The 12,009-nt window shown below is 40.9% G+C and overlaps 1 protein-coding gene across 1 annotated transcript in view; it reads left to right on the top strand.

Annotated features, from left to right (window-relative positions):
* Positions 1-12,009, top strand: part of wls (Wnt ligand secretion mediator) — a 79,584-nt gene that overhangs the window by 36,297 nt on the left and 31,278 nt on the right. Inside the window, exons 3-5 of the mRNA XM_062023462.1 lie at positions 3,420-3,544; positions 3,668-3,829; positions 5,281-5,417. Of these exons, the coding sequence (XP_061879446.1) occupies positions 3,420-3,544; positions 3,668-3,829; positions 5,281-5,417 (424 nt within the window). The remainder of the gene's footprint in view (positions 1-3,419; positions 3,545-3,667; positions 3,830-5,280; positions 5,418-12,009) is intronic.

Here is a 12,009-nt window from a genome sequence, read left to right as displayed (position 1 = left end):
AGACTAGATGTGGCCAATCTAAGACTAGATGTGGCCAATCTAAGACTAGATGTGGCCAATCTAAGACTAGAGGTGGCTGTGACCAATCTAAGACTAGATGTGACCAATCTAAGTCTGAGACTGGATCTGACCAATCTGAGACTAGATGTGACCAATCTAAGTCTGAGACTAGATGTGACCAATCTAAGTCTAAGACTAGATGTGACCGATCTAAATCTATGACTAGATGTGGCCAATCTAAGACTAGATGTGGCCAATCTAAGACTAGATGTGGCCAATCTAAGACTAGAGGTGGCTGTGACCAATCTAAGACTAGATGTGACCAATCTAAGTCTGAGACTGGATCTGACCAATCTGAGACTAGATGTGACCAATCTAAGTCTGAGACTAGATGTGACCGATCTAAATCTAAGACTAGATGTGGCCAATCTAAGACTAGATGTGGCCAATCTAAGACTAGATGTGGCCAATCTAAGACTAGAGGTGGCTGTGACCAATCTAAGACTAGATGTGACCAATCTAAGTCTGAGACTGGATCTGACCAATCTGAGACTAGATGTGACCAATCCAAGTCTGAGACTAGATGTGACCAATCTAAGTCTGAGACTAGATGTGACCAATCTAAGTCTAAGACTAGATGTGACCAATCTAAGTTTAGGACTAGATCTGACCAATGTAAGTTTAGGACTAGATAAAAATAATGGATTAGATTTATATAGCGCTTTTCTAGACACTCAAAGCGCTTCACAGAGAAGTGAGAAGCCATCATTCATTCACACCTGGTGGTGGTAAGCTACATTTGTAGCCACAGCTGCCCTGGGGTAGACTGGCGGAAATGTGGCTGCCAGTTTGCGCCTCCGACCACCACCCTTCATTCATCATTCATTCACCAGTGTGAGCGGCACTGGGGGCAAGGGTGAAGTGTCCTGCCCAAGGAGTCAAGGACACAACGGCAACGATTTGGATGGTAAGAGGCGGGGAGCAAACCTGCAACCCTCAGGTTTCTGGCACGGCCGCTCTACCCACTACGCCATGCCCCTTAGATCTGACCAATCTAAGTCTAGGACTAGCTCTGACCAATCTAAGACTAGATGTGACCAATCAAAGTCTAAGACTAGATGTGACCAATCTAAATCTAAGACTAGATCTGACCACTCTAAAGTGTATGAGTATGAACCGAAGAAGTTTACTCTGATGAGAGACCAAACGTCTTCTAAGACAAACCAAACAGTCCAGTTGCGATCGATTGAAAGCCCTAAGAGTATTTTGTACTATTTTGGCTGTCACTAAAAAAATATCACTGCTTTCTGGTGTGACATCACATGTCTAAAATACCACGTGTTTTGGCCTCTCACATCTCTTATTATCTAAAAACTATTTGTCTACACACACTAATCTTTTACTAATAGTGTTATGAGGACGTTTCTACTTTACATTGGGGGAGCGGGCTCTTCGGGACGAGCCGCAGTCCCACACAAAGCTCTCAGCGCCACCGACCGTCTCTGGCTGTCCGAATCCCTCTGGTTGGATCTCACCGGAAATTTTACACACCTCTGGCAGAGGTAATGATCCTTCCGCAGGTTCATATATGGAAACTTTTTATATATGGAAACGACTTTTACTTCCTCTATTTAGTCAAGTTCGATGTCTTGTCGGCGCAGTGCCAGAGGGGAAGACCTTGCTAAACAATCCAATCTCGATCATGTTTGTTTATCTGTGGTTTAGCCTATTTTTGAGGTGGAAAAAGTTGTAAATGAGATCAGGGTTTTGTTCACTTTGAAAGCCTGTATTCCTTTACAAGTATCTAGAATAATCACTTGTAGCAGCTAGATTTACACCGCGTGACAATATGACACCTAGTGACCAGTCAGTATACACCACTATCATCTTAATCTTTTTATATCTCTCTTTAAAAATACACCATAGATTCGACTGAAAGTCGACTATGGGCAAAATCTAACAAATAACTATGGAAATCCTTAGTTGAGGCAGCCCTAATATAGTTTTGTATTAATTCTTGCAAATAAGTCATACAGTTTATTGGCTCTCCGTAATGGATAAAACTAAGAGAGATTAAATAGTTTACTGAGAATTGAACAAATGTTTGTAATTATTCTAACTTCTGAACCCCAGCTTTGTTGCTGCCTCTGTTAAGCAGCCCCATCTGTTTTATCAACTATAACTAGATCACAGTATTTGTAGTCCTATTAAGTACTCCACCCACCTTCCCGAGCCCACCCTATCACCAAAGCAGCCCTTGGCTAGACTCCAGGAATAACACAGCTGTTGAGGAGGCTTAGTTTCCGTGGCAATGGCCACTGGCCTAGACTGGAATGTTGTGTAAAGTGAGACTGTCTGACAGACTAATGGCGAGTGAAGGGCATTGCAGTTCCTCTACGGCTATCCTCCTTTGCTACAGCGCAGGTTACTGGGTTTCTCCCGCTTTATTCCAGCTTGTTTCATAACCGCACAAGAGGCTCTCCTACATGGTCGAGGAGAGATTCTTTGCTTTGTAATATGAGCTAAAGATGCCTGTGTGTTCGGAGCCGCTTTGCGGGTTCTTAGAAGCTGCCCCCAATACATTGAGAAGGCCTCCATCAGTAAGGAAGTAACCAAGATATGGACCAGCGTGGATGTATTAGGCAAAGATATAATCCTATTCTAAATCATTCAATGATGCCAAGAGGTAATAGAAATACGTGTTTTTAGGAAAGCTCAACCAAGTTGCAAATCGCACCATCTTGGATCACCAACTGGAGACTTTGGTTTGTTGTGTACAGACCCACAGCTTGTTAATGATTTAAAGTGACATGCACATCCTCCTCACTACTCAGACAACTCTGAATACATTAGCATTACATTAGATGTCAGCTGAGCAGATACTTTATGTTTGCTGTCTGGTCGGGAATTTACTCGTCAGTACTGCAGTCGTTCAGTTAAAAGGCCACGGCCGTCTGTCACCATGACCTCATACTCTCACTGTAGTAGGCTATGTTGACAAGCTAGCTAAGGAATATAAATTATTTACAGACACTGACGTTGTGTGTTTTTAATTTAAAGTTTGCTGTCTGGTCGGGAATTTACTCGTCAGTACTGTAGTCGTTCAGTTAAAAGGCCACGGCCGTCTGTCACTATGACCTCATACTCTCACTGTAGTAGGCCATGTTGACAAGCTAGCTAAGGAATATAAATTATTTACAGACACTGACGTTGTGTGTTTTTAATTTAAAGTTTGCTGTCTGGTCGGGAATTTACTCGTCAGTACTGTAGTCGTTCAGTTAAAAGGCCACGGCCGTCTGTCACCATGACCTCATACTCTCACTGTAGTAGGCCATGTTGACAAGCTAGCTAAGGAATATAAATTATTTACAGACACTGACGTTGTGTGTTTTTAATTTAAAGTTTTGTCCTTTTCCCAGAGGATGGAGCACTGGTCACTGTGGACGTTGGTCTGGCCTACAGGGACGATACAGTCAGTGAGTGGACGGAGATGGCTCACTCTTTTGAGCAGCGGAAGCTCAGCTGCAACTTCACGACTGCCAAGGTGCCTTAGCGACACATTGTGTTGTTTTAGGGTGTTAAGAACAGCAAGAGTACTTCTAAATTAATGCTTGCTTTCCTGATGCAACCCATTGATATATGAAAATAAGGTGTTTGTGCTCCACAGACTTTTGAAAACGAGGGCCGTTACTACGAGTGTGACCTGCTGCCCTTCATGGAGGTGGGCAGCGTGGCCCACAAGTACTATCTCCTCAACATTCGTCTACCCGTCAATGAGCGCAAGAAGATCAATGTGGGCATTGGAGAAATAAAGGACATCCGTCTGGTTGTAAGTTGACTTCTTATCGCACATTGTAACCTAAACAGAGACATGTGTGGAGTCTCATATTGTGTTGGTAGTACAATTCTGGCTACAGACATAGTGCATCCAGAAAGTCTTCACAGTCTTTCACTTTTTCCACATGTTGTTATCCATCCATCCATTTTCTAATGCTTGTACCTTTTTTACAGCCTTATTCCAAAATGGAATACTTTTTTGTCCACGCAATACCCTATAATGACAATGTGAAATAAGTATTCACAGCCTTTGCTTAATACTTAGTTGATGCACCTTGGGCAGCAATTCCAGCCTCAAGTATTTTTGAATACGATGCCACAAGGTTGGCACACCTATCTTTGGGCACTTTCAACCATTCCTCTTTGCAGCACCTCTCAAGCTCTATCCGGTTGGATGGGAAGCGTTGGTTTTCATCCAGGATGTCTCTGTACATTGCTGCATTCATCTTTCCTTCTATCCTGACTAGTCTCCCAGTTCTTGCCGCTAAAAAGCATCCCCACAGCATGATGCTGCCACCACCATGCTTCACAGTAGGGATGGTGATGAGCGGTGCCTAGTTTCCTCCAAACATGATGCCTGGCATTCATGCCAAAGACTTCAATCTTTGTCTCATCAGACCAGAGAATCTAGTTTCTCATGGTCTGAGAGTCTTTCAGATGCATTTAGGCAAACTTTTGACTAAGAAATGGCTTCCGTCTGGCCACTCTACCATACAAACCTGATTGGTGGATTGTCCCTCTGGAAGGTTCTCCTCTCTCCACAGAGGAAGTTGTAGATCTGACAGAGTGACCGTGGTCTTGGTCACCTCCCTGATTAGACTAAGATGAATGCAGCAATGTACAGAGACATCCTGGATGAAAACCAAATCTTCCCATCCAACCTGATGGAGCTTGAGAGGTGCTGCAAAGAGGAATGGTTGAAAGTGCCCAAAGATAGGTGTGCCAAGCTTGTGGCAGGGTTTTTAAAAAGACTTGACAAGGCTGTAATTGCTGCCAAAGGTGCATCAACTAAGTGTTGAGCAAAGGCTATCAATACTTATGTACATGTGATTTTTTGTTTGAATACATTTGCACAATTTTATAATTAAAAATAAAATAGCATTCTCTCGAGGAGCTTCAAGCACACCTGTGAAGTGAAAACCATTTCAGGTGACTACCTCTTAAAGCTCATCGAGAGAATGCCTAGAGCGTGCAAAGCAGTAATCCGAGCAAATGGTGGCTATTTTGAAGAAACTAGAATATAAAACATGTTTTCAGTTGTTTCACCTGTTTTTGTTTAGTACATAACTCCACACGTGTTCATTCATAGTTTTGATACCTTCAGTGACAATCTACAATGTAAATAGTCATGAATATAAAGAAAACGTGTTAAATGAGAAGGTGTGTCCAAACTTTTGGCCTGTACTCTATATATATCTATCAATACTTTTCTTCTCTTTCAAGGGAATCCACCAAAATGGCGGTTTCACTAAGGTTTGGTTCGCCATGAAGACCTTCCTCACACCAAGCATCCTCATCATCATGATCTGGTACTGGAGACGCATCACGCTCATGAGTCGACCCCCTGTGCTGCTGGAGAAGTAAGGCCACACATTCATCACTACTACAGAGGTTTTGCATTGTGAATTTGTTCAGAAAGTGGGCATTATGATTCACATCTGAAATAATCCCGATAGCCAACCCAACAGCATTGTGACTGCAGTGCACTTTAGAAGAACTGCAGCCAGAACCTCCACAAATAGTTTCATCGCAAACCAGTGACTCATCTACTTGAGGATGCATATTAACTATGGATGAAATGTGCAAGTGGGTCAGTGAGATAAGAGGGCGTCTGATGGGGATTCATATTCTTACCAAGGGTTTACACAAACAACCATATATGGTCGACCACATAATATTATGGTTGACCTAACAATAGAAAAAGATGCAGCTTTTAACTTTCTTTTTCTCCCAGTTCAGGGTTTCCCCCAGATTGCCACTATGTATGTGGCGGTGGGGGCGTGGTCAATGTGACATCATATATGGCGTCATGATCATTTTGATTGGCAATGACGCATAAAATAAATGTTTTACGTATATCTAAAAAATCTGTTATGTATATTTAAAAACAAATCTGTGCCATTAGAAATTAATGTTAATTTGCTCTTCTCTATTTTTCAATTGTTGCTGCTCATTGTAAAAGGTAACACAGACTGCACTATATTGCTTGGTTGCATATGACGTCACATGCGCTTTGCTTCATCGCGGTGTAGTTCACTTGAAGAGTTGTGAGCTCTGCTGTGTTGTTCCAAGTGTTTAAATAGAGAGGAAATCATTTTTAATAGATTCCCGACAAAAAGTGGTTCATAAAGGTAATAAAGTCAGGGAAATTATGAAAGTGCGTCGAGCGAAATGGCCTTCAAAAATATCATGCAATTAGTTTTTCTTATAGCTAGCTTTTAATTTTCTTGATGGAACTCTCCTGAAGGAATCAATAAAGTACTATCTATCTATCTAGACTAGAGATGTCCGATAATGGCTTTTTTGCCGATATACGATATTCCGATATTGTCCAACTCTTAATTACAGATTCCGATATCAACCGATACCGATATATACAGTCGTGGAATTAACACATTATTATGCCTAATTTTGTTGTGATGCCCCGCTGGATGCATTAAACAATGTAACAAGGTTTTCCAAAATAAATCAACTCAAGTTATGGAAAAAAATGCCAACATGGCACTGCCATATTTATTATTGAAGTCACAAAGTGCATTATTTTTTTTTAACATGCCTCAAAACAGCAGCTTGGAATTTGGGACATGCTCTCCCTGAGAGAGCATGAGGAGGTTGAGGTGAGGGGGGGGGTTGAGGTGGGTTGTGTGGGGGTAGGAGGTAGCGGGGGGTGTATATTGTAGCGTCCTGGAAGAGTTAGTGCTGCAAGGGGTTCTGGGTATTTGTTCTGTTGTGTTTATGTTGTTTACGGTGCGGATGTTCTCTCGAAATGTGTTTGTCATCCTTGTTTGGTGTGGGTTCACAGTGTGGCGCATATTTGTAACAGTGTTAAAGTTGTTTATACGGTCACCCTCAGTGTGACCTGTATGGCTGTTGACCAAGTATGCATGGCATTCACTTTTGTGTGTGAAAAGCCGTAGATATTATGGGATTGGGCCGGCACGCAAAGGCAGTGCCTTTAAGGTTTATTGGCGCTCTGTACTTCTCCCTATGTCCGTGTACCACTCTGTACAGCGGCATTTTAAAAAGCCATAAATTTTACTTTTTGAAACTGATACCGATGATTTCCGATATCACATTTTATAGCATTTATCGGCCGATAATATCGGACTGACATCTCTAATCTAGACCTGTGTGTTTATTTCCATACCTGCCGGTTTCGGCTACAACTGTTGCAGAAGCCAAATAACAAATTGCATAATTTTTTGAAGACCTAATGAATCTGTTTGTATTTCAAAAATATCACTTTCGTCATCTTGTTGAATACAATCGGACCGCTTGTGTCTGCAGAGATCACTTTGTAAAATGTTTGTTTGAACATGTAAATGGTAAATGGTAAATGGGTCGTACTTGTATAGCGCTTTTCTACCTTTTTAAGGAACTCAAAGCGCTTTGACACTTTTTTCCACATTCACCCATTCACACACACACATTCACACACTGATGGCGGGAGCTGCCATGCACGGCGCTAACCAGTCCCATCAGGAGCAAGGGTAAAGTGTCTTGCTCAAGGACACAACGGACGTGACTAGGATGGTAGAAGGTGGGGATTGAACCAGCAACCCCCAGATTGCTGGCACGGCCACTCTCCCAACTTCGCCACGCCGTCCCCGTGATTTGTTTGAGAAACTTTCTGTGAAGCAATCCAGTTTATTCTCTACTATATTCGTAGTGTTTGAGAGCAGAACTAAACGTAAAAAAAGGACAAGAGAAGCCATTAGTTTGTGTTCTTTTATGGTTGCTATGCCTAAATATAACTAGAAGACCTGCTTGTGCAAATAAACTAACGTCATGTTATTAAGTCCTCGTAGTAAATATTGTGATTGTTGGTCCAATCCACCGTATTTTATTTGTCCATTTTCATAACAGAAACTAAAACTTTGTTGTTGCAGGAAAGACAAGTGTTTTATTCTACATAGGTGACCACATTATAGCGACTTTGGTGATTTTTGTTAGCATCAAGAAAATATAATTTATAGTATTAATAAAGTAGATGAATAAATATCAACAGCATATATTGGATCTTGATATGGCTAGCAAACATTGCTGAACAACAGGGACATCTACAGCTAAATAATGAAACAAAATATCAACTTCACAGCATAAAAACAACTGCAGACATGACTTGTAGATGAAACTAATATTTGTAGCAGGAAATCAACTGCAAACAAACTTATTCTTTTTCTCACTAGCGTCACGATCACAGCAACTCATTATGTCAATCAAATACATTACTTAGCGATGCACCAATAAGTCCAACTTTGTCTTTCACCCATTAATGTTTATTTAGTGGACCCCTCAGTTGTAAAGACATGATGTGCCTCCAATCTTTTCTTCTCTAAATCCTTGTTCGTGTCAAATGAAGTGAGGTCGAGGCGAGCAGTAACGTCTACTTCGGTGATTATGAATGGTTTTAATATTTTTAAAAAAATGTTTCTTAAGAGATTTAAATCCACTCCATCCCATTTTAAACGTTTTTTAAAGATAGCTTAGACCTCTCCTTCTAAACCTTTCAAAATACGCCCAAATCTGCACTGATGCAGGTGAATAAACAGTAGCCGAATGGGACTCCAGACCACCGCCTGAAACCTGGAAGTGCCTCTAGGTCACGTGATTGCAACCCAGCAACTCTGCCCTCCCTGAATCTTGCAATTTAGATGAAAAAATATTTTGAGGTAGTTTGATATTCTCTAGAATGAAATCACCGCAAAACTAAGCACCCTGAGGAAAGTACATTATTTACACATGAAGTGCATATTCATGTACGAAATCACGTTAAAATGAATAGTTTTGAATAAACTGGGGAAAAAGCAACACAATTACACAGGAGGAAGGTTGGCTATAATGGTGCTAGCTTAATGCTAACGTACAATGGACCAGCTCATTGACAAGCTAACCAAAATTAGCATGGCCAATCGCAGGGCACAGTAGACAATCATTCACACTCACATTCATATCTATGGACAATTTAGAGTCTGCAATGAAGCTATCATGCATGTTTTTGGAATGGTGCACAGGAAAACATGCACACTCCACAGACACATATGTCCAAAAGGAGGTTAGAATTAAAATACATTTAAACTATTTTACGTCGCACACAATGTAAAATTTGACGTTATTGTCTTTAGTAATGTCAAAAGAATGTAGGTAATTTACACAGGCTTGAACAAAAAAATGCCTTATTTAACTTAAAATATCTTTCTTTTTAACTTTCTCTCCTTACTTTTGTCAAATGTCAACTCAGATCAGGTGCGCAACCAGCTCTACCATTGCTGACATTCAGATGCACAGTTTATTTTTCAAAATAAAGCACAGGAACATTTTTATAATATTTAAGGTTTGTTTTTGTAACTTATCCACTAACTTAAAGGCCTACTGAAATTAAATGTTTTTATTTGAACGGGGATAGCAGATCCATTCTATGTGTCATACTTGATCATTTCGCGATATTGCCATATTTTTGCTGGAAGAATTTAGTAGAGAACATCGACGATAAAGTTCGCAACTTTTGGTCGCTGATAAAAAAAAGCCTTGCCTTTACCGGAAGTAGTGTGACGTCACAGGTTGAAAGGCTCCTCACATTTCCCCATTGTTTACACCAGCAGCGAGAGCGTTTCGGACCGAGAAAGCGACGATTACCCCATTAATTTGAGCCAGGATGAAAGATTCGTGGATGAGGACGTAAGAGTGAAGGACTAGAGTGCAGTGCAGGACGCATCTTTTTTTGCTCTGACCGTAACTTAGGTACAAGCTGGCTCATTGGATTCCACACTCTCTCCTTTTTCTATTGTGGATCACGGATTTGTATTTTAAACCACCTCGGATACTATATCCTCTTGAAGATGAGAGTCGAGAACGCGAAATGGACATTCACAGTGACTTTTATCTCCACGACAATACATCGGTGAAGCACTTTAGCTACGGAGCTAACGTGATAGCATTGTGCTTAAATGCAGATAGAAACAATAGAAATAAGCCCCTGACTGGAAGGATAGACAGAAAATCAACAATACTATTAAACCATGGACATGTAACTACACGGTTAATGCTTTCCAGCCTGGCGAAGCTTAACAATGCTTTTGCTAACGACGCCATTGAAGCTAACTTAGCAACGGGACCTCACAGAGCTATGCTAAAAACATTAGCTATCCACCTACGCCAGCCAGCCCTAATCTGCTCATCAACACCCGTGCTCCCCTGCGTTCCAGCGATCGACAGAGCGACGAAGGACTTCACCCGATCATCGATGCGGTCGGCGGCTAGCGTCGGACTGCGCGTCTGCTATCCAAGTCAAAGTCCTCCTAGCTGTGTTGCTGCAGCCAGCCACTAATACACCGATCCCACCTACAGCTTTCTTCTTTGCAGTCTTCATTGTTCATTAAACAAATTGCAAAAGATTCACCAACACAGATGTCCAGAATACTGTGGAATTTTGCGATGAAAACCGAGCTTTTTGCTTTCGTTTCAACGATTGACGTCGCGCGCATACGTCATCATACATAGACGTTTTCAACCGGAAGTTTCGCGGGAAATTTAAAATTGCACTTTATAAGTTAACCCGGCCGTATTGGCATGTGTTGCAATGTTAAGATTTCATCATTGATATATAAACTATCAGACTGCGTGGTCGGTAGTAGTGGGTTTCAGTAGGCCTTTAACCAACAGCAAATAAATAATTGACTGTATACAGTGTATTCATTCATTCAATATATTACCTAAATTTGCTTTATGTTTTTATTTTGAAGGCAAGTTTAATCTTGCCGTAGGTGTGCGCCATCACCAACTATATGTAGGGTAGACTCTGCATTAGATAATTTTAGAGCAAATATAAAGCATCCGAGGTATTTGAGTTTCTAGCCCATAGCCCAGAGCCGAAGTGTGTGTCTCTAAGGAAGTATCTGGCGAAGCGTGAAACACAAAACAAAATCTGACTAATACTGCACACAGAAGCACACACAGTATCTCCCTCCTTTGCACTTTGTGACTCAATGCTTTTTATTCCCAGGTGAGCAGCAGGCTCTGAGAAGGTACCACTTTTACCCTATTTGGGGACTGGCAATGATTATTGGCTGTAAAAGTTATATTGCAATTGTTAATGATAAAGAGGCTTCAGAAACATACCTGTCAACCTTCCCATTTCTGCTGGGTAATCACATTTTCTGTCAGTTTTCCTGTTCCCGGTTCTTTCTCTGATTTTGCTCTTCATGAAAAAAATCGATCGTGTTTGCTCAACTATGAGTTGAGAGATGATGCATATGAATTGTCTGTAGAAAGCCTTATAGCAGTGGTTCTCAAACTCTGGCTCCCTCTAGTGTTACGCCAAAGAATCAATTAAATATCCAAGCACAGTGTTACTGTTCAAACGGTAACGTTACAGTGGCCAAAAGTATTAAATACAGGGTTTTCCCTGCATGAAAATGATTGGGGCGCACCGCCACGATAAGATAAATATTGCCACACCTTCAAAATAAGGTTTTATTTCTTACATAAACATTTTTTTGACATGAAAGCAAATTTAAGTAATACATTGTTTGAATGGATGTAGTCTATATGGTCTATTATTCACATAATATTGGCCATTGAAAAACATCTCAAATATAAAAATGTTCTCTATGCTTTATTTTGAAGGGGGAAAAAAAAGTGCAGAGAAAGTTGGAGAGATGTTTCAAGTTAAATACTGTATTTCTTTGTCAAGCCTGTGTAAATTACCCACATTTTTTTGACATTGCTACCGACAATAACATCTAACTTTACACAGCGTGCGTCTTCAAACCTCCGTTTGGACGTCTCTGTGTGGAGAGTGTGCATGTTTGGGTTTTCTTCGGGTATTGTGGCTTCCTCCCACATTGCAAAAATATGCATGTTGGCTTCTTTGGAGACTGTAAATTGTCCATAGATATGAATGTGAGTGTGAATGATTTTGTCTATATTTACCCTGCGATTGGCCCTGCTAAT

Source organism: Entelurus aequoreus, linkage group LG16 (genome assembly GCF_033978785.1).
Source record: "Entelurus aequoreus isolate RoL-2023_Sb linkage group LG16, RoL_Eaeq_v1.1, whole genome shotgun sequence".
Taxonomy (NCBI): Eukaryota; Metazoa; Chordata; class Actinopteri; order Syngnathiformes; family Syngnathidae; genus Entelurus; species Entelurus aequoreus.
This window is presented reverse-complemented; position numbering and strand designations above follow the sequence as displayed.